This window comes from Protopterus annectens, chromosome 9.part0 (genome assembly GCF_019279795.1).
Source record: "Protopterus annectens isolate FY-2018-M chromosome 9.part0, PAN1.0, whole genome shotgun sequence".
NCBI classification, from domain to species: domain Eukaryota; kingdom Metazoa; phylum Chordata; order Ceratodontiformes; family Protopteridae; genus Protopterus; species Protopterus annectens.
The window spans coordinates 815,677,732-815,701,803 of NC_056743.1; the positions used below are offsets into that span (position 1 = coordinate 815,677,732).

At 40.0% G+C, this 24,072-nt stretch overlaps 1 protein-coding gene across 3 annotated transcripts in view; it reads right to left on the reverse strand.

Annotated features, from left to right (window-relative positions):
• DIP2B (disco interacting protein 2 homolog B) overlaps positions 1 to 24,072 on the reverse strand; it is a 2,678,679-nt gene that overhangs the window by 1,588,379 nt on the left and 1,066,228 nt on the right. For all 3 annotated transcript variants that reach the window (XM_044083475.1, XM_044083472.1, XM_044083474.1), the window contains exon 3: positions 3,734 to 3,862. In XM_044083475.1, coding sequence (XP_043939410.1) covers positions 3,734 to 3,862 — 129 coding nt within the window. The remainder of the gene's footprint in view (positions 1 to 3,733; positions 3,863 to 24,072) is intronic.

Genomic DNA, 24,072 nt, shown 5'->3' on the forward strand with positions numbered 1-24,072 from the left:
TAGAGCAGTATTTTACAGTTCCAATATGTCAAAGGCCTAGTTGCCACGCTGGAAGGGGAAGAACTCAAAACTACCAGAAGGAGTGTCTTAAGGACTACCTTTCTCTCTGGGTTTGTTTTCATTAAAAACACAAGCCTCTGGCTAATTGATTAGTGAATACAGGCTAAACGTACTTCTCAATGTTTTGCTGTACACAGTCCTGTTAAACTAGGATGACATATATGAACAATCAAACATAAACAGGCTTGGCAAGAGGATTGTGAAAAAAACTGGAATCGATCACCGGCAGACATTTGGAAATGGCTATAATATTATGTGTAGGTAAGCCAAGCTCGAGCTTGAGTACAGGTCCAGTGTCCAGGCCTGTGGTTTGGCAAGTTAATGAGGAATGGCTCACTTTTTGTGTTTTTTTTTTTTTTTTTTTAAGTATTGGACACAGCTGGAACTTGTAGGCACTAGGTGCTTTCTATCAGGCTCACTTGCATCAGATATGTCATCCTGTTGACTAAAACTACAGTGGCAGCTGGTGCATTACCAGCCAGGAAGCATGTTTAAAAGAATAGAAAGAGAGATGGGATTTAAAAGTCTCCAGAACTAGAAGATCTGGTGTTTGTTTTTACTTTAGTGTTGAATACAAGGAGGAGGAAGGCTGAATATAAGTGGAATGTCAGTGTGCCAAAAATGGAGTTTGTGCAGTTCAGAGACTGACGTCTCAACTTTGATGTGTTTTTTTTTGAGCAAGGCATGTGTTTCAATATCTATATGTCCCTGATTTTGCTTCAGGTATTTTTCTGGAAAACTGAGGATTTCAGTCACTAAATAATAAGTCTGAATGTCAGAATTCTTGACCTTTCAAAGCTACATTTTTTTGGGTTTGCATCGGTTTCTTAAGCTGACTGGTTGAGAAGTATGTTAGGGCTGTTGTTACAATTATATATAATTATACAATGAGGTAGTCTTACATATATCTAACTGCCTCTGATTTTGCCATATATTTTTGGCCGGGTTCTCAAAGTGATTTTTAGTCAACTATTAAAGAATGCAGTCACTAAATAATGGCAGACATTTGAAACTTAAGAGTTTACATTCTACAGAAAGGGCATGTTAATGCGTAATCTGTTCTAGCAACTAAGTCTATAAAAGTTTAAATCTGTCACTGGTTTTGGATTTGTTCCTAATCTGTGTGATAAGGGTTTGAAAACTACTTTTTTTTATTCTGAACCTTCTTCTAAAGTGAGTGCACACAAAAGATCCTTAAAAAATGAGCTTGGAGAATCAGTCATCTCCACTGGATACACAAGTCAAACACTACTTACCATCCATCAACATAACAAACCAAAAAACAAAATACCGTGATGGTAAAGCAAATGTGACTTGTGCCTGGTTACAGAACGTACTTTAGCTTTAGAAGTTCACCTGATTATCTTGTGGACACACTCTGACGAAGTTCCTGTATGCACTTTTTTTGCATAAAAGTGCAAAATATTTATTAAATTCGGCTTGATTTATTTGCTTTACCGTGTTTTTTTTTTTTTTTTTGATACTTAAACAAAAATAAAAGCCTATTCATGGCACTAAGTCTGTGTGCTGTAACTGAAATCTATTTCTTGAGCTGCCATTTCCTTTTCCATCTCTAAATGCACCTCTTAAAACATGTGGTGAGTGCGCCTGTGTATGTGTGTGTGTGTGTGTGTGGGGGGGGGGGGGGGGGGCAGTCCTACATTTTCTTTCCCCTGATATAGCTTTTTGGAGTCAGTGTGTATACATAACATCAACAAACTGAAATAAATTTCATTAGCTGTTAATGTTTTTATTTTATTTTCATTGAGACATGAAAAGTGTACAGATTCTGGCCATCAATTTTTGGAGGGGGAGGATGACTGAAAAAGAACAATAATAAGATTTTAAATGACTTTGGCCATGTGTGTGTTGCAGGAGAAGTGGCAATACCTGTTAATCATATTTGTGACAACTTCACAATTAAAGATGTACTTTTTTTTTAACTGTAAACTGCTAGGGTTACACCACATGTCCCTCTTTGCGAGGGACAGTCCCACTTTCAGCAGTTGTGTCCTGTGAAAAAACTAAAAAATGGCAAATGTCCTGAGATTTTAAGACAAAATAATATTTCTTAAATTTTCTTTAATAGTTGCATAAAACAGTTATTTTGTATCTGGAACACACAAATATTATATGAAACAGCATAAGCAACTCAAATGCTAAAAATAAGTTATTATTTCTGTAAAAAACTGAAGTTCTGTCCTTTGCACTGGCTGTGGGTATGTTTTGTCCTGCAAAATCTCACATTCCTACAAAAACTGTCCCACTTTGGGCATTTGAAAAGGTGGCAACCCTATAAATTGCCTTAGAGAAACTGACAAGGTTTCCTATGCACAGTTAAGAAATCTAGCATTTCAGAGTTTATTTTTTTTTCTTTTTAGAATTTGGCAGCGAACATAGTTTATCTGGTTTGTGCACTTCTTGCAAGACTGAGTGAAAGTAACGTGGAGAATATATGTGTACTAAGTGTTCATTAAACCACATGGATTTTTTTTTTTTTACCAGGCAAAGCAATATTTCTGTTGCTGCACATAGAGTGAAGCCAACAATTTGTGCAGTTACAAAGGTAGTCAAGCTCCATGTAAATCAGGATGGAGTGGAGGTGAACTTCTTGGGGAAGGAATGGCATTCTAAGGTGTGTTTATATCACAATATCTTATTACAATTCTAAACTGGCTTGGGGGAAATCATCATTATTATCTGAAAGTTAAATAATGAAATCTCAAAACTGTTTGGGCTTGCGGCCTTTTCCAGAGACAGTAGCTTTATTTCATATGCTTTTATAGACAAGGTCTGACATTTTGCTTTTTACTTTTCTTTCACTCTGGATACCCTGCTGAATTTCCACTCTGTAAACAGAGTACAGTAATGGCCTAGAATACTTTGAGTTGCTGCTACATCGGAAATAAAAAAAAAAAAAAAAAAAAAAAAAAAAACAACTTAAGTTTTACTGTCAACATGTCATAGTTAATATGCCAAAATGAGGTGAAAATGAAACTCCTAAGGGTAGAGTATGAATCTTGTTCAATTTTCTAGCTTAGCCTGGTACTCCATGGCAATTTCATTAAAAAAAAAAAAATTGACATTTATATCACAGTTATTATATTTTCCTCCATTTTTCATTCTTGGTTGGTTCTGGCTCAGCACTTAATGGGTTCTAAGACACGAGCCAGACCTTTGGCTCTCTCTAGCTCAGCTCTTCTTCAATAATCGCAGGCTTGCCCATATCTACAATATTCTGAAGCTTCTGAAAAGCAACCAAAATTATTCACTTGTCAGAAATGTTTTTTTTTTTTTTTTTTTTTTTTTTTTTTGACTGCCAGGTACAACTGACCAAGTGTTCTCCTGAATTTTGAACAATGAGCATTAAACCCTCAAAAATCATTCGGGAACATTAGATAGTAGGTGACCCAGTACTGTTGGCTTTCACATCTATCAGAAGTCACTTTACAAGCAATGATTCCATTTTCAGTCTTGCTATCAAACTAACTAGATAACCTTTAAACCTTCTTCTTCACAGGTATCAAACTTGGCTCTTCTCTTCAATGTAGCCCACAAAGGTCTACAAATTGCATCAAATGTTATGCATATAAACTGCATCAGACCGTGTTAGATATTATTTATACATTGAAAGTAAGGCTTTGTTTTAAGGGACATACTACACTACACTTACCGGAGCGATACCGCTCATCCCTTGTACCGCCTGAACGACCTCGATGGTATTTGGAAGCAGGTTGAGTGGGAGCAGATGTTGAAGTAGATATCTGGTTTCTGTGGTCCTCCTGCAATGTTGGGTCAACCCCTGCAAATTAAAGGAATAATTTTTACTTCATCAATAACTTTTATTTAAGATCTGCCTTTAAATATCGCATATAGAATATAAAAATTCTCATGCTCCCGACATCTAAAATTGACAAACTGGTAGATGTAAAATTAAACTGTGAAGCCCTCTCTGTTACTGCAGCAGTAATACCTCCATTTGCAATGCCAGAAATCTTGGTTTTGGAATCACCTATGTTTAAACTGTAAGCCAAGAAAGGTGATCAACAGAGCACACTAGGACTCTTCTCCTTCATAAAGGAGATTGGTGGACAATCTCTAGCTCATGTCAGCATCAAAGGGAGACAAAAAGTGACTAGCAACAGGACAAACAGTGAAACAACCAGATTCCGATACTCACACACTGCTACATAAAACAGGTCCTTTTAGTTTAACCAACAGTTAGTGTTCACACAGTACAGTTACAGATCTTATTACCTTATTCAAGCCAACCACCTCTGTGTGGTCCCCCCAATCATCTGAAGCAGCAGCTGAACTCAAAATCTTAGGGTGGTGGTTCAGACAGCTTTAAGGCAAGCAATTAAATATTAGCAGTGAGAATACAACTGAAGCAGAAAATTGGGTCACACTGAGAAAAAAATACACAAGTTAGCCAGAGAAGACATGTAAGCAAAACAAATTTAAAACACTTACTGACACTCAACTACAATACACAATGAAAGGAGATAACATCAGGACACTCAAATGCTATTTACTTACTTTGTATAGAGGCACACAACTGCCATCAGAGTAATTTTCATTAAACTGCTGTGGTCCCCTTCTTTCCAGTAAAGATTTTCTTCCCTGACATATCAAACCTAGACTGACCACCAGTGGGGGAGAGTGAATTACTCGTTGGCTATGGGCAGGTGTAAAGAATGTGCTACATTTTTACAGTCCCAAATCAAGCCCTATACGAATCTGTGTGCATTATTTAGGACCTACACATGTCAGCAAACGGCTTGCAGTCTCTTCCACTTTCATATTACAACATTGAAGCGCTTAACCACTGGTATTCCAAGACCTGCCAAATCATGCCTGCCAAGCTCATCCATTGTCTCTGTGGATAACAATGTAGATTCCCAGATTCACCATCTAGGACCCTTATGCGTGTGTATGACACATCCATGCCTGTGTGAAGACTGCATTTTTGTTGCACTTATCAAAAAGTAACCCCTCACACATACATAACAAGCAGGAAGTGAAATCAGGACAGCAGCTATACCTCCACAAGCATTGCCTACTAATGTCTGTAAGCACTGTCCCATCATGCTTGCCTGAAAAACTGGCCTTCAATCTAAAATGGAGCATCACTAAGTAAACAGAAGCCCTATTAGCCTCTCAGAAAGGGTAGGAGGAAGACAAAAAGCTATTCAAACCTCCCTATCGCTTTGCTGGTCTTTTCTCTCTACATTGCCCCTTATCTTTGGAGGGGCAGTGGTGGGACTCGGAAACAGGACCTAGTTGACTCCTGCCTTTCAGAAGCACCAGATAATGGACCTTTTGTTGCTCTTTCATTTAATAGCTGGGGTAGAAGGGAGGGGGCATGATGTTACTGTGTACCAGTTCAAAGAACAGAAAGACCATCAGTCAGTTTAAAAGCTGAGGGGGGGGGGGGCAGGGCGATAGTTGAGGTAGGTACACTTCTTTGCATAGATATTTTTATATCCCAAGCAGACTTCAGAGAATTTTCCTCACATAAACAGCAGATGCTTGAAGTGTGATGGGAAAGACAGGTAATTGGGAACATGTTTTACAGGAAAGTAACAAGTTAGAAGATTTTAAAAATTTCCTACACAGTACTTTGTCAGAAATGCTAGAGGTTTAAATGTTCGTAATTAAGGTAAGGATTTGTTTGAGCTGGGATATAGGTTGTCAACATTCTAGGCAAATTAAGGCTTTACTAAGTTTAATGCAATTGGCAACAAAAAACAGTTATTAGAAAACAAATCAAAATCTAAACAAACCTTAACTGAAGTACTGAATATTATAAAGGAGAACTGGAGGTGGGATCTTTAGAACAAGGAAAAAGCAAATTACATAGAACTATGTGGAATATATGCAGCATGAAAATAATAATGGAAGTGTTGTTATGGCATGTTTTGCTTTTTACTACTGTATGTGTACAATGGTCACTTTACACACACACACACACACACACACACACACACACACACACACTATACTATATTTTATATATACTGTTTAATACAGATGTCTATAAAAACAAGACATTTAGCTAAGCGTATTAAAACATTTGTTTACAGACTGGTTGACTACATTTCCTGGTATAAAGGACATAGACTTGTCCTGTTGACAGCGGTATTCTGTTTTATCACTGCAATACTTCAAGTGCCCCTTCATGTCCACAACATGCATAAGCCTCTATTTTAAAATTCAGGCTAGAAGACTGGTTATTGATCACTTGGTTCAAGGCCAATACTAGGATTACCCTGTGAATAAAGAAGGTGCTTGCTCAAAGTGGCACCCTGTTACTGTAGATGACTGTGCACAATTCTTTACATGTCAAGCATGCAGCTCTGAGATCCTTCTTGCCAAGGTTGCCGTTAGCAGTAACAATGCTCTCCAGGATAGGAAGTTGATAAGCAGGTGGTTCAAAGAGAAGTAAATTCAAATTCTAGTTCTACAAAATTAAGCTCTTTAGAAAGAGGAAACAAAAGTTATGTACTTGTCATAACAACAGACCTTCGTAATTCATATTCATCCATTTTAACAAGAATGAATAGTGCCTGATGGTAATTACTCAGTATCTAAAACACTTCCCCAAGCTCAGACTCCTCTCACAATGCATCACTTACACATGCACGCACTTTCTCTCCCTAGACTGAATTTATCCTGGATACCACCTTTTCTAAATGGCATGCAGAACTAAAAAAAACACTTCAAACAGTCTCTGCTTGTGACCATTTGCAAGAAGGGAAGGGGAGGGAAGGTGGGACAATATGTTGAAGTAGGCAGAAAATGATCATTAAAATCCATATAATTATTGCAAGTAAATAATTTTCATAGCTTACATGATTCCAGTTCAATCACTTTAATGAGAAGTTAGAGTTCTCATCTTCTCCTCTTGGATGGCATCAGACAAAATAACCTAAAAGATGGAAGAAGGTCAACCTACGCCTTGAGATTACATCCAGGTTACAGAGTTTCAAAGAAGCATGCAGAGAAGCCCAAGTCACTGCAGCACAAATATCAACTGATATATACCTGAAAAAGGCTAAAGGAGGTAGCCATCACTCTCGCTGAATGTTCTTTGGGTTTTCCACACACCACTGATCTAGGAATTTAGAAATAATGCCCACCTCTCACATCACGGGGTGTATTAAAAAAGGCACTGTTTCCACGATGCAGTACTTTGTAATTCAGACACACATTAGATGCAATGAGGAAAGACCTCATTGTCTGCTAATCTGCATGTCTCTGAATCACCATCAACTACAAGTGCAGATAAGCACTTTCCTGCTGTAGTTAACAGTGGCTGCAGCCACATTGCATTAACACAGGCATCTCTCCCATACACACACACACACACACACACACACACACACACACACACACACACACACACACACACACACACACACACACACACACACACACACACACACACACACACACACCAGATGCTCCTTATCTGTCTCTGTGTTATGATAATATTCCCTATGTCTCTTGTCTCTCCCTCATAAATCATGGATAACAGTCGATCATAAATGTGAGAGTTTTACACCTTAAATACTTCAGTAAATCCATGCTTTTGTACTAGGAACTTTCTAAGTTTGTAAGAGGACTAAGTAACTTCCACTCCCGATTTTGTCTCACTATTAACTTTGGCTTTGTCTTGACTTCTTGCACTATGAGGTAGACAGATAAGCCTAATGATCCCCAACCCTCTCCCTCATAAGCCACAAACTGTTGCAGGCACTAAATAATGCCAAACATCCTTATTATATGTTAACAAACAAACTTGCTGCACTAACTTCTCAGTTAGTTCAGCGTGTTAATGCTGAGGTGTCATGTGGCAAGGGTGCAAGGTTCAAAGCCCTCTCCTCTTTGAACTATACGTTTTTTTTTAACTCTTAATGTGTTTTGCATTACAGCTTGGTGTCTGGCAGTGGTACAGCTGGCTAACATCCTCTGTGGAAGGTGGGAAGTACAGGGTTGGAATTACTTTTAGTGCCTTTAAAACACCCTACTTAAAGCATTCTTTGTTTCTAATTGTTCACCACACCATATTTTGTTTTCATTAAAATTATCCATGGTGTCTAGTGTTCACCCCATCCACATCTTCATAGTTCTCCCTGGTGCGTAATGGTTCTCCTGAACCCATTAAGTTTAAGTGGAATTAAGACACAATAATAAAAAGTTACCCTTTGTGGCTAGTCTCCCCCACTTATCCCCAAGTACCACTAAGGCACATAGCTAAAGAGTTATCCTTGGTGGCTAGTGCTTCTGTGCTCTCCTTTATTACTTTGCAACTAAGAGCCTTTAAGTACACAATACATAGTATGCCTGGCACCTTACATTCCCCTCAATCCACATCATATGCAAATGATGTTAAGGCAAGTGATTATAGTACAATCTCTGGTGGCTAGTGCTTCCCCTCCAGTGTTTTCAGTCATATCTCTAGAGGCTAAGGTTTCCCTATACCACGCATTTAGTCATACCCCTGATACTAGTGTTTTCCCCAACTCAATGTTGCAGGCTTTGCTCATTAGTCTAGGGGTTAGCGTTTAAGTATGGCAGCCACTAAAGGTCACACATGCACACACACGCACCTAACCTAGTCCCTTCACTAATCTCCCTACTGCTACCTCCCAGGCAGAAACACATTTGCACATACACTAACACATGCAAACCCTTCATAAATACATCCAAACACTACCTGACCACTAAATTCCCCACCACTTACCTCTATGAACACGACCTTTCGGCTGTGTTCATTTCAACAGACAGGAGCAGCCATGCTAATCTATACAGCCGAGCCATTCTCCGAACGGCTAAGCAGCATGAATGCTTTATCACTGGCAGTTCTGGGGGAAAACATTGATTAATTAACATATGCCTCTCCGCTGGACTGTCTCATTAGCATCTAGTACAGCCATGGACTCAGCCCACTATGGTGCTGCAAAATTTCATGTAAAAGCACGGAGGTAGGGCTGTCTCTGAACACAGAAAACTGCAGGGTGTACACATTTCTGAATTCAGGCCTGTGCTACATTTGTCAAAGCAGAAAATAATGTAGTCAATACCCAGCTAGACAGGGTGACCTTGGGTGCTTTTTGTCCTAATCTGTTATTTGTGAAGAAAACAAAGGGCTGCTCATCCTCCCTAAACTTTTTGGTTCTAGAAATGTAGTTATTAGTGAGCACCTAAACAGTGCAACCTGCATTCTGTACAATACAAATGCTGAAGAAAAAACACAGGCAGATTAACAGACTGATTTAGATGTCCTTCTGTGGCTACATTTGACAAACTATGGGTTGGTCTACCAACATATTCTTGGCTTATGGAAAATAATCTAAGGTGGTTTGGAGAAAAGGGCATGCCATTCACAAACCCCCTGGCAAACCTAACAGTGACCAGAAAAATGATCATCTATGAAACAATTTTTTGATCTGCTCTGCCTGCCAATTCAAATGGGGTCAATGTTATTTTCTCCAAAATAGAGTTAGGGTCCCAATGCATAACTGATTTTTTTTCCCAAAAAAGGTGCCACTGAGAAAGGCCTTGTATGCCTTTTGGGATATCAAAAAAATGAATTCAACCCTTGGAGAAAAAAAAGAAGTTGTGTACTCACCATAACATTCCATCTGTGGGTTTACAGTCAAAATGTCGACATTTACTTGCATGACAGCCTCCTCCTTGAACATGGTAGAAGCGACAGTCGAATGTCAACGTTCATGTGTACGTCCATTTAGAAGGATGTACACAGGGCAGAGACTCAAAGCATGGTTGTCAATGGGAGATTTACACATTAAAATCAACATAAATTGTCGACTTTGTTGCGTCGACCATACAACCTAATTAATATGTATGAGTTGACGTTATTTGTCACGGAAATCACAATTCGTGTAAGTGATTTTCATGTTTTTGATAGTAAACCCTATCTGTGTTGTCCATTTTCATTTTTACTCAATGTATGGGTTCAGATCCAATCCCATCCCTCGAATCCAATTCTGCCATTGCAAAAGCTTGTTAACAACTAGAAAACTCTCAAGCTCTTCCCTTACGCACAATGCACAAAACCCAAATACCTCAGATTTTGTTTGCTAATAACAGCAGAAAGGCATATACAAGTAACAGATAGAGGAGACTATATCTGGAGCCATGTACCAAGAAAGAGATGTACTTAAAAACACTCACATTTCCAGGAGTCTTTAAGGCAGGGGGGTTGGTGAGAGGGGAGTTGAGAAATAATGAAAATGGACAACACAGACGGAATGTTATAATGAGTACATAACTTCTTTATCTGATGTTGTCAATTTTCATTCTATCCTCAGCTAATGGGACAGAGTTCCAGGTTACCTAAATCCCCACGTAGACTCAAGGAAGGATATTCCTGAGCACCACTGTGCCAAATGATGCTGTACCCCTGGAGATTATGTCCAGTTTGTAATAGGTAACAAAAGTATGGGGAGTAGCCCAAGTTGCTGCAGCACAAATATCATCCAGGAAGCTCTATGCTGGAAGACTGATGAAGTAGCCACAGCTCTAGTGGAATGAGCTTGTAATGGTTTCGATAAGGTAATGCCCCATCTGTTGCACATATAAGAAATACAACCAGTCATCCATCTGGCTAGAGTGATTTTGGCAACAGGTTTTCCTAGTTTTATGTCAGAAAAAGAGACAAATAACTGGTCAGTCTTCCTGATATTTTTTGTCCTGTGCAGGTAAAAAACGTAATTGCCTGTGAACATCCAATAAATGTAAAGTGTATTCGTCTTTGTTAGAAAATCTGGGGAAGAATTCAGGCATGTAAATAGATCGATTAATATTAGTCTCTGAAACAACTTTAGGGAGAAAGATAGCATTAGTTCGTAAAGTGACCCTGTCTTTGTGAAAGATCAAGTAAGGCAGTGTCAAAGATAAAGCCTTTAACTCTGAAATTCTTCTGGCAGAATCAATGGCTACTAGAAAAAGTTTTCCTGGAAAGAGACTTAAGGTCACATTTAGCTGCAGGTTCAAAGGAGGGTTGAGTAAATCGCTGCAATACTAGATTAAGGTCCCATGGGGGTGTAAGGTCCCTTAAAGGGAGGCCTGAGAAGAAGAGTACCTCAAAAAGGTTTTACATAACCTATGGGAGGCAAAAGAAGCACCTTCAAATTCTATGTGAAAATTCAATATCTCCACTAGCTGGACTTTCGCTGTGGAGGAGCTAGCTCCTTCTTTAAAAAGTAAGGCTAAAAAATTCAAGGATACCATGCTAAGGAGCTGAAAAGGGATCAACCTTACTTTGGCAGGCCCAGTAAGCAAATCTTTTCCATTTACTGGAGTACAGTTTACATGTAGATGGTTTATGGGAGGATAAGAGTATCTGACAGAGTGGAAAGGAGAGCATAGGTTACCTGGCTTATGGAACTGGAGAAGCCAGGCTGTCAGCCTGAGGTTCAATATGTCTGGATGGATCATGCCTGTCGGGTGCGACCGGAGGTCTGGAGTCAGATCCAGAATCCACAGTGGGTGGAGTAAGTGAGGCCAAAGGAAGGAGAAACAAATCTGTCAAGGCCAAATGAGGATAACTTTGCTCTTCAACATGGCAGCTTTCTGCAGGAACTTGGAAATTAATGGGATTAGTGGGTAGGCAAAAAGCAAGCCGGGGGGGGGGGGGGGATCGTTAAGTAGAGCATCCCTCGGTGATTCCCCAAGTGGGGAGATCACGGAAAAGTAGTTCCCGCACTTATTGTTTAGGGGAGAAGTGAAAAGTTCACAGCAAGGCTGACCCCATTGATGAAAAATTACCTTCACCACATTTCTGTTGATAGCCCATTAGTGAAGCAGAAGAATGCACCTGGTCAACTTGTCTGCTATCACACTGGATCTCTCTGGAATATGCATTGCTATGAGAAAGCAGCTGGATGAGATCACCCATTGCCACACTCAAAGTGCTTCTCAGTATAAGAGGTAAGATCCAGTCCCTTGTTTGTTGATGTACCAAACTACTGCCATGTTGTCCATTTGAACTGCAATCACCCCCAAGTGAAGAGCTTCTTGAAAGGCTTGCAGTGCTAAAAGGACTGCTCTCAACTCTAGGATACTAACATGCAAATTGGCCACTTCGGGGGACGAAGTGCCTTGGACTGTTTTCCCCAGGTAATGCCCCCCCACCAACTGGGAAGCGTATGTGGTCACTATGGCTTTGGTTTGAGGGGGACTGAATGGATGGGCCTTGTAGACCCTCCTCAGACTGAATCTACCACCTGAAATCTCTCTTGCAAATCTGAGTAATATACATCAGGGTTGACACAGGTTGATAAAGTATTGACCATTGCATGGCTAGTATCCACTGTAGAATCCTCATGTAAAATCTTGCTAAAGGTACTAGAGTTATCACTGCTGCCAATGATCACAGAGCCTGAAGGACTTAGCATGCTAAGACCTTGGTACTGCAGATTATCTTCTTGACCTGCGTCCTTAAGGTCCGAACTCTTAGAGGAGGCACTGAGGCCATAATTAACTTTGTGTTCAACAGTGCTCCTATAAATTCCAAATTTTGAGTAGGTTCCAAAAGAAACTTTTCGTAGTTTATGGTTATCCTTTGATGAGAGCATGTCTGAAGAACATGATTTCTTGCCTCTACTACTTGATGACTGGTTGAGGCAGTAATGAGCCTGACATCTAAACATGGTAGCACCCAGAATCCTCACAGTCTCAAGTGAGCTGCTACTACTGCCATGCATTTGGTGAAAACCCTGGGGGCTATAGTTAGACTGAGACCAAAGGGCAGAGCTCTGAACTGGTAATGACTGTCTCCCAGCTGGAAGCGCAAGTACCTTCTGAACCTCCTGTTCAGCTTTATGTGATAGTATGCATCCTGAAGGTCTACTGAGCACATTCAATCTTCCTTTCTCAGAAATGGGAGTATGGAATGAACAGTGACCATCCAAAACTTGGTGCATTGAACTGATTTGTTCAAGTTGCTGAGATCCAGGATTAGTCTCCAGTCCCATTTTCTTTGCCACTAAAAAGAATCTTGAGTAAGTTCCGGATTCTATCTGACCTGGGGGGACCTTTAGAATGATTCTCTTTTCTAGCAGTTTCTGTCTTTGAAGTGCTACTTGTTCCCTCTGACTGGGTGGAACATAGAGGATTTTTCTTGACGTTGGAGGTGAGAGAGAAAAGGGTGCTACATATCCTCTGAAAATGATTTTCTGCACCCATGTATCTGTTATCTCTAGCCAGGCTCTCTGGTGCAGTGATAAATGACCCCCGATTGCCTCCAGAGGGGTTTACTCGGGCCTCCTTTCAGAAGAGCTGGAAGGGTCTATCAAAAAATTAATCTCTAGACCCTTGGTTTTGCAGGCCACCTCTCCTGCGAGGGCAACACATTTTTTCCATTACCTCGATTCCTGGAGAAGGCTCTTTGAGGCATGGAAAAACATACACCCATGGCAGGCAGGGTTTTTCCATCCTTTTCACATCTGGATGAAGTGTCCTTAACTTTGGGGCCAAACAAAGATGGTCCTTCAAAGGGAGCACTGCCGAACTAAGACATGCAGGGTTCCGCAAAATCACATAAGTGCATCCAGGCGTGCCACCTTAGTGAAATGCCGGAAGCTGCTGCCCTTGAGGTTCCTTCGCCCACATGCAAAATTAGCCTCATGGAGGAATTGGATACCAATTTCAGAGTAGCCAGCTGAGAGGTAACATATGTCTGTACCTCATCAGAAATGGATCCAGAAAGGGTATCAGATAGTTCTTTAATTAGGTCTCTCTGTAACCTGTTGAAATGTGCCAAATAGTTCAGAGACTTTAAGGCAAAGGTCGCTGAAGCATAGACATCCTTCCCAAACCTGCCCATGGCCCAAAACGTCTTGTTTGGTGGATGGACAGTGGAACTTTCTTCAAGAGTTCCTTTTTTGTGTCCGCCACCATGACCATGACATCAACCGGTGTATCTTTTGTCCAAAACTGTCTGTCCTCTCATGCTGTCAAAATTTTATCTGGTCTCCAGGGCCTTCCATGCCCCCCAAATGATCAAATTTATGATGTCATTGGTGGGCAGAGTGACCAAGGAGGTAGACAGGCCAATACTGAACACCTCCAGGAACACAGACTCTTCAGACGAAGGGTTGCAGGACTTCCAGCCACCTCTCTGTTTCAGGATTTCTAGGATTCTCCAAAATGGACATCTTCAAGAGGTGAACATGGGGAACCTTCACCTTCATCAAAGTCTATCTTCCATGACTGACTCCTTGGGGGACGTCTGAGTGCTTCCTCTTGCACGTTCGCTTCTTAGGGACCTCCTCAGTGGGATGCTCTGGGAAGGTACCAGAAGAGGTGGAAACACCCTGCTGGGAAGCCTAGGATTTTCAGTGCCAGCTAAACCTGTGGAGAGGATAGGTGAGACTCAGGAAGAAAAGATGGCAAGACTGCAGAATGAGGATCCGAGAGGAAGGGAAAAGTCTTTGTCATGGAAGCAGACAAGGCTCTCTCCATGGCCTCCAAGGCAGAACCTCTCAGAGAAGAGGATCTTGGATTCATAAGGGTAAGCATTCAGACCATAGCCTTCTCCTGCTCCGAGGAAACTCCCCCAAGGCTGAAGTCAGAGCTGAACTAACCTGTGCTGAGGCCCCAAAATGCAGAGACAGCTCCAAACACTTTGGAGTTGACTGTGACATCCCAGACCTGACAGGATAGTCCCAGCTTCAACAGGTGTCCAGATCCGATGGAACCAAAGAGCTCAGAGTGAGCTTTGGATCTAAGGATAAAGAAATTCTCAGATCCAATGCTGACTGACCCTGAAGGCTCAGATTGGAAAACACCAAAAGGTGGTGGTGGTGGTGGTGGGGGGGGGTTTGGAGGGAGGAACTTGTAAAGGGGGTGTACTGGAAGGATCTATATCAGAACATCAAAGTTTTAAAACTTCGAATGTTCTAATATCGACCCGTTTTGTACGAACACTAAAAATAGCGAAGCTGCAGAACACCAAATTCTTTCCTAGGGAAAGAATTCAGTTGGCTGGTTCTGTGGCTTCACTATTTTCAGCTCTATGGTGGAAATTTACTGGTCGGGTTCAGGTAAGTGTGCGATTATGTGGTTGTTAGGATTACGGCGCGGGTTAGTTGAGTTAGGGTTAGGGTGCGGGTTAGGGGTGGGTTAGGGCACAGGTGAGGTGAGTGTGCGATAGTGACAGATCTTAGGGTTAGGGTTTGGGTTAAGGTAAGTGGATAGATAGTGTATGTATAGTTTAGTGTAGGGTTAGTTGTAGGATTATAAGTGTATGTGTGTGTGTATTGATGTTTTTTAGGTGTGCTTGTGTTTTGTGTATGTGTTTCGGAATAGCAAATGTTTTCTATGTCGGATCAGAAGCACTCTGATCCAACATATCTTTGGTTGTTTTAGGTTCTGGATCTGAGAATGAGGTTGAATCCGAGGAGTCTTTCTTTCTCAATATAGGATCTGAGGTTGAAGGTGGATCAGATGACTTAAGCTTTTTTGTCTTAGGATACGAGCAAGTTGTTGGTTCGATAAAGGTCTCTTCTTAGACATGTCTGAATATCTGGAAGATGCTGAAAAGGGACTTGTGGAGGGGGAAGCTCCAGATAATGTCTCACTAAAAGAATATGGAAGTGACCCCTTGAGAACTAACTTGCTTTTATGTTCAACCAGAGCTCTTGGATTGAAAGCATGACATACAGCACCGTTTTCCTGCAGGTGGAGTAGACCCAAACCGTATCCAAAAAGTGTGTGGGCATCTGAGAATGGGATTTTGTGACATTTCTTAAACTTAGTCGGGCCTTTACCTTTATCAGCCACTGTAAAGAAAAGTTATAACACACACTACACAATTTTAAACCAGACGGGATAGTGGAATGGAGGAAATACCAGCCATGGCATTTCAGAACTACAGTAAATGTAGAAATTCAGAGAGAAAACTATACTAATGATAATATATTGAAGAATACAAAAAAGTATGAAAAAGGGAAGGGTAAGGGACTAACGATATATAAAAGGGATCTAAAGTAGATTTATAAGAAATTAGAAAGAAAAACTAGAACGAGAGATGAGGATTATTTGAAAAATAACACTTAGCTGTTCCAGAAAAGCTGGCACCAATTCTCTCTCTTTCAAGTGGCAAATGAGATCTGACGTACTTGGGGTTGGTGCAGTGTGAGTAAGGAAAGAGCTTGAGAATTTTCTGTTTGCCAAGAGCTTTTGCAATGGCTGACTCAGATTCAAGGGATTGGATCTGAACCCATAAGTTGATGACAGAATGTAAATTCACAACATGAGATCTAGAAATTGCAGCTAAATGAACTTTAATAGAGGACTAACTTCTTTTAACAGGGACGATGTGGGATATGAACTTATGAAGTGTCAGAGTGGGAGATGAAAAGGGGTAAAGGCCTTAATCAACATCCCACAATGTAACCAGTCCATTGACATTTATACATTAATCTACTAGGAGGTCTTTGGCAGAAGTGAGGATCTGGAACACAATGTAAAGGGAAGCAGGGTCCCTAGAATGAAGGTCTGAAGGTCTGGGTGAGGCTTGCTGGATGGATGAACTAGGAGGCTGCTGCATGATCTCAAGCAGAGTGGTTCCACTAGATATAGCCCCACCACAGTGAATCAAACTTGTCAGGTCCAGAATGGAATTATTAGAATGAATCTTATCTTTCTCATTTTGGCTTTCTTCAGAAATCCCACTACAAGTCATCCCAGTAGGGTATAGAGATAAAGCCATTACTATGACCCAGGCAACCAGAGTTCAGTTAGCATCCCATGCATAAGACCAGTGTTGGCAAGGATAATAAACAAGATTCGGGAGGAGGTTGGGGGGCTGTGCCTTGTCTGTCAAGTGGAGCTCAGGCAGAGGACAGAGTTTAGAGAACTGATGTTAAGCTAGGAGGGCACATAAACACAACTTCTCTATTGTGTCTGAGGTGGAGCACTTACTCTAGCTACTCCTCACTGCCAATCCAGCCTGACATTGGCGTCAGTAGATTGGGGGTGGGACTGTTTGGCTGTAGTATGACAATCCTGACTCCCTCACTCCTCTCACAGGTACAGGAGGATGGGCGCACACTGTACAGCCAAGTAGGGCCTTTTTGTCTAGAGGGATGTGACATACTTACAGAAAGGAAAGATACCTTCAGAATCCTTAGCAAAGTCTGTCAGTTACAGCCAAGCAGCTACCTCAGCTGTATAATCTGCTGAACTGTGTGCAAAATGCACAGCAACCCTGGATATGGAAGACATAGTTGCCACCTGCAAAAGCAACCTGTTCTTAATATCGCCATTTGGGACCTCTTTAGGTAAATGGAATGGCTTAGTGGCTAACTCAGACTGGAAGTGCAAATATTTGTGGCAAGCAGTTTATTGCCCTCAAAGTAAAAGTCAATAAAGTGTAAAACAAACCTGTCCATCACTCTGCATTCCCCATTGAGACAGCGAAAAGCAGGACACCATGGAGTAGCAGCCTTTTTAAGGTTTAATGCATTGTCAACACAGTCTGACAGGGAAGGCTTCGCCAGCAGTGCCAGTCCTTAGAAGTCTGGATGATCCTAACTAGCTTTCATAGAACAGGTGACACCACATAACACTCTTCTCATGAAGTCCTAACAGCAGCATCTTATCAGCAGCAGAAAACACTCAGGGGTAGGCAAGGAAAATCAAAGGGTCCCCTGAGGACCACCTGTAGAAATGTTGAGGGGCCTGCAGTCCATCTCCCACTTCATCATTTCCAAGACTTCCCCAAACTTGGGGTCATCTTGGGTAATGGTGAAGAAAAAAATTCCATCTCTTCTGACCATAACTAAGGTGGGGGACTCCACTGGTGAGTCTGGGTGCCTCCTCTTGCACAAGTACGTCTTCCTTGACCTCTAAACAGTGAAATCCAAGGAGTAGAAAAAGCCAAACTATGTCCTGATGATAGTGCAGGTGCCCTTTATACCCTGTTGACCTGCAACTAAGTTCAGCAATAAAAAGGTAGGCATAGAAGCATCTCCAGAGGAGGCCAGTGTACCCACCAAAGAGGCATATGCTATATAATTTGCAAATCTGATATCAAAATCACTGCCAAGGCCACACTCAGGACTGAGGACAATGATTCTGACCACACAAGGTGAAAAAACCCACAGCAGCCAATGACAACACTGAGAAGATCAGCTCCAAGCTTAGCCATCATGGCTCTACCCTGACACCTGGGACCTCAACATCCAGACAAAAATAAAATTGTCATTAAAGCCATTAACATCATAATCGATGTAGAAGGTGTGAAGCCGAAAAGCTATAAGTGAGAAGCTGAAACAACAGATGTCGGCACATCTGCTGACATTGACTTTTACACATGAAGTGCAGTGACTGACATAATTACAAACGATGCAAAGACAGTGGCCTGTGAGGAGAGCTGTGATGGCAGAGTAGATAATGAGAGCTTCCATGGTGCCAGAAGAAAAAGAGGTATGACATTTCCTGTTACAGCTTCAAGAATATCATCAACATCTTCTCACAGTCTATGCCAAAAAATAAAAAGCGACTACAGCAGGACTTGAACGAACAGGGAGCTGGTGGCCTGGAGGGTAGAAACTTTTTGACTTCAACATCTCATACCATACCTCTGAACTGTCCCTGATTTTGCCTCAAATTGTAGCTCTGTCCCTTTTAATTCCTGGTAAAATTGGTGACCTCTGGATAAAAGGTAGGCAAATTATACTTACGTTAATAATGACAATAAATAGGGGTGTGAATTTCTTTTACTTCAGAAAATGTACATTAATTTAGACTCTCTTATTCTGTCAACATCTCAGGTTAATAGTACTAACATTTTAAAAAGTGTCCCTGATTATTTCTGGATTTGTCCCTAATTTCAATGACGTTTGTCCCTGTTTCAGATGAGAGTTGTCTGACTCTAATGACACAGTACCTTGTCTGGTTAATCTAGGGTAAGAAACTTTAACTACAACAATGGGTACTGAGAAAATCCAGTAGGGCAATGCTGCTATACAGTTTGTTGAATCCTCCACCCTAGATTTTCTGCTAGCAGAAGCTAGAAACTGCTTTAGAAATGACTGGCACCAAGCACGAGTTGGAGACAGCCTGAGGACAATAAAAAAAGCCAGGTATACCCAGAACATGAGGAGAGACACTGGTGGCAGTAAATGGTCAGCTGCAGAGCGTGCAATGAAGAGAAAAAAAAAGGTTACACTATTAAGACTTTGCAAATCCAAATACTTTCCCATAAAAACAGTTACGAAAAAAATGCAAACTTGGGCCATTTTTCCCCCGATGTCAACATGAAACAGCACATGAGACCTAGAAAGGAAGCTACCTGATAAAGTATTTTAAGTAAAGAGATGGGCTAGTGAAGTGGGAAAGTTTTAGATGCCAATCTGACAAAGTGTTAGCCCTTTGTCAGGGGGTAAAAAGTTACAGTGCTTTATTCAGCATATTTCTTCTTAAAACGCACCCCAAATTTTAGACTACCTAGAAAGGAAAAGTAAAGCATAGAATTTCACATCTGCCTAAAAAAAGCATTTGAAAAATACATCAGCATGAGAATAAAAAAATCTTAGTGTGCAGCTCAGATACTTAAACATAGTGTGAAAAGCTAGTGCATATATGTGAGCCTCAAAACTTGCATGGCATGATTCATGGTGGTTTGCTTTAAAGTGTTTTGTCGATGTTCAGACCTATTTTACAGTAACTAGTGAGCTAAATGGCACAATAAAATTTCCTGTCTGTTACGCCTTACATTGTTAAATCTGACCAAATCTTAATAAAAGAATGTTGCAATATTTCTTCTTAAAACCACTAACCATGCAACAGTTCCAAACTCTGAAACAAATGAAAACAGCAGAATCCAATGAACTTCTCCAGCAGACCACCACAGTTAGAAAATTCTCTTGCTATTAGAACCAGAGAAAATTCCTCAATAAGAAAAACTCATAAAATGCGCCAATAAAATAAAACATGCTTTTAAAATATCTCATGGGGGATCTATTAAAAGCAGACTGAGATGTATTAAAAGCATTTTTTATTTTATTTTTTGGGAGTGTTTTTATTTTTGACCAATTTTTGCTGGTTCTAATAGCCATGGTGGTCCGCTGGAGATGTTCGGTGGATTCTGCATATTTCTTCCTATAACATTCCCCAAATTTTACACTGTCCCTTGGTGACATTGTCTTGGGATAACTTGAGTAGCGCCTACAGGCTTTAATGGATGGGGAGGATATTATCACAGCTGAAAAAAGTGGCACGTTGGGGAACGGAAAATAACCACCTTTTTTCTCTGGGATATGGGCACAGACTTTGGATCAGTGAGTGCCAAACCTACTGACAGCTTCAGTCAACCTGTCATAGTCAAGAAGTGGATAAACAGAGGACTGCATCTTAGGGGAAGATGTCACTGCCCTAGCAGCCAAGACTGAAGAACAATGCAGTAGTTGTAGCTGCCACTATAAAAACAGAGGGGACTTTAACACTATCCCTTAATACCTTACCTGCAGCTTTTAAAATTAACCCTATCCAGGAATGCCCAGGAGAAGCATCAGAGAGAGTTTGTGTCCATTTCTGAAGGAATGGCTCTAGACTCTGAAGATGATGGCTAGTTTTACAGTCATCAAGAGCTTTTTTAATGTTTTTGTTTAACAGGGAAAGCTGGTAAACAATAGTGGATGTTTGTCTTCAGTAATATCCTTTACCTTATGTTTCTGCTTCTCATTAGATGTTGCAAGCTTAGTAAATGTCAGGCTTACACCTAATCATACAGTAACCAAAAATGAACATTTATCTTAAAACTGAAAAACAGAAGAAAAAGTTATGACAAAGTGGAAAGGAAGCTCAGAAAATAAAGAAAACTACATTTACTCAAGAATCTCTCTCAAAAATATCACAAACTTTACAATGATGGATCTCTGTTATTCAAAAACGTGCAAGCTGATCTGACAGACCAACCAGCATTCCCATTGCAAATCAAGCATACACCAACAGAAAAAAAAGGCTGCCCACTAAAGTACCATTGAGCGGCCAGACTTTTCTATTGATATATGCAATACAACACTCCTGGTACGTAAACTATCTACTTTGGTGCATGCTGTGTGTTTTTTAGAACTGAGAAATTCTGTCTTTAATATGCTATATACCATGGGTATCACATCAGTTTCTAGCATCACAAACACCACTACTAAATCTCAATGAGAATAAAGAATTTAAGCCAATGAATCAAAATTATCTAAAAAAAGTAAAATGGAAAAAAATCCAAATTTAAGATGGTAGTTCATGCAGTCTTTCACTGCACTGTTCAACATATGCATACAATAAATGCAATTAATAATCAAACCTTGTTAATATAGTAACACACACAGAGTGGCATCTGTGATTTCAGAAAACATGTGCAATGCCCACTGTACATAGACATCACCCTTTCTAAGCCTATTAGGATTTCATATTGGAGAGAGAATATTACAGCTTTAAAAATAGATGGCTTGCACCAAAACATGAAACTGCATATTCCAGGAGTGTTTTGCCACTGTTCTTTATCTCGCAGCAGGTTAACCCGGTCTACATTTTTTTCACTATATTTCACCTTTAAAAGCAAATAAAATATAATTATTGGGAGCCATCACATGTTTCTAGACATTAAATTATAAGATTTCAATTCACTACCTTAGTTTCCTAAAATGCTTCAAAGAAATATTTCTGTCTGCTGCTACATCCAATAGTAATTTACCTATAAAAGCATTTTGTGACATCATGGTATTGTCATAGTAACCTATGCACCAAAATAACTACAAAGTAATGTCAGAAATTCCTACTGAATGTTATGTACATAGATCATTCAAACGCTAGCAAAACTGGCATACAATAGTGGATTTTGACCTTCAGTATCCAGAAAAGTCATTACAGTGCACTAAAGTTACGTAATTTGCATCTGTTCGGCTATTCACAGTTCTGTATTTTAGAACTTAATAAAAAATGAAGGCTTCTAGTAAACTATTTCAGTTTAACACTGAGTAAGTAGGACAACAATGAAAATGCTGCCCCTTAATGCACTAACATAAAAAAAACTTACCAAGATTTTCTGATGTTAATAGTACAAGGTCAGGCAGTTTTCACATGTCACTGTATTTTATCCTGTGGTACAAAAGCTGAATGATACCCATCTTTAATCCTTGCGAAAGCAGGAACTTAAGCAATCAAAAAAATGCTTGAAACATGCTATCCTTTTCACCCATGCTCATTGTCTGCTCTAGAAAAATCAACCCTTGTGCTTCAGCTTGTACTAACATGACCCATCTATAAAATTCAATTAGCACATCTCTCTCTACCCCCCCCCTCACTTTCTCACATCAAAATAAACTCTATGCTTTAACCCTCCCCAAACGTGACAATTTACTCAAATCAGAAGGAAAGCCAGTAGATACTTGCCTCTCAGGTAATTGATTACATAACGACAAACAAAAGAGGCAGTTTCCAGGGACACTAAAAAAAACAGCCGGGCCCAGAGTGGTACAATTTGAGGCAGTCCACAAACATTATGCAACTAACAACAGAGTGTGGAAGGGGAAACGGCTTCCATCACAGAACAAAACTCAGAAAAAGAAAGGAATTCCAATGTTCCACAGCAAAAGAAAGCAGCTCGGATTTCAATCTGTAGGCTGAATTTATGAGAACAAAGTGACCACACTCACTGGTAATTGTCCTTCCCAAAATGAATTAAATGTTTGGATCACTAGCTTTATTTAGCACACTAAGGTGATTCTGTACACATGGCACTTCTTGTTAAGGCTGCAATCATAAGCGAAGGAATTCAGCTATGAGCCAAATATGTAAAAACATAGCCCTTAACCTTTTAATGAAAGAATTAATGATCTGGGAGAGAATCCCTCAAATCAGGGACACCTTTTAAATACTGGTACTCACTTAAAATGTTGACAAAGTAAGACAATTTTAATTAAGTATTTCCTTAAATTTTCTGAAGATCAAGTACTGCATAATGCAAGACATGCTGATACTCAAAACTTTCTTTTCATAAATCACCGATTTTCAGACAGATGCAGCAACCATCTGAAACAAACACAAAGACTGTTGAGAAGCACCAAAGTAAACTGTAAACGTTTAGTCTAAAGAACTCACTCAAAGTACTGCTGTCTTTTAACAGCAGTAAAGTATCTTCTTAAGAAACCAAGAAAGCTACACAAGCCCCTTAGCTTTGCATTGCTGCAATACCTAGTTAATAAACACAAACGACAAAATATATAAGGAAATAGTTCTTTTCTATAAAAAAAATCCTGACACAGCAAGATAAATGCTGAAAATATTTGGAAGCATTTAAACATATATTTTTCATTTGTAAGCTGTGTTCACTGCTATGCTATAGCTAAACATATAGACAGTAATGCAGAATCACTTTCCAGAAGCTTTGCATTAAACTCCAAATAAAGTTTCCTTAAGCCCATCCAAGAAAGACGCCCACAAGGTTTAGGAGTAAGAGTACTGCAGAATACTGTGTTGCAAGTGTCCTAATCACAAACACCAAAGAGTAGCAGAATGATCTTTTCTTCCCTTTAGAACACACTGCTTTGTAAATAAAATGAACTAAAGTAAATAGGAAAGTTTAGGCTAATCCATGACAACAGTGTCTTACTGTTTGACTTGGAAGTTTTGGCAAGAGACAGAAGTCTTGTTAAACTGTGTCAGTTTACAGACGGACAATAAAAAAGCAAGACAAGATGCTTATTTAACTAGTTTTTTTCAAAACAGGTTAGTATACTACATGTGTGCCCTGAAATAATTAAAAAAACAAAGGAAGCAATACCCTGAAAACTTAACCTAAAGACACATAAGAAGCACTAGTACATCAAGAAATTAGAACGTACATATATCTAGGTATCAGAGAGCAAAAACAAAACAAATCTGGCAGTGAACAGCACAGATACTGATACATTTTGATTGTACAAAAAAATAAAAAAAATAAGAACACTTGATTTTTCCATCAACGTTTTTTTT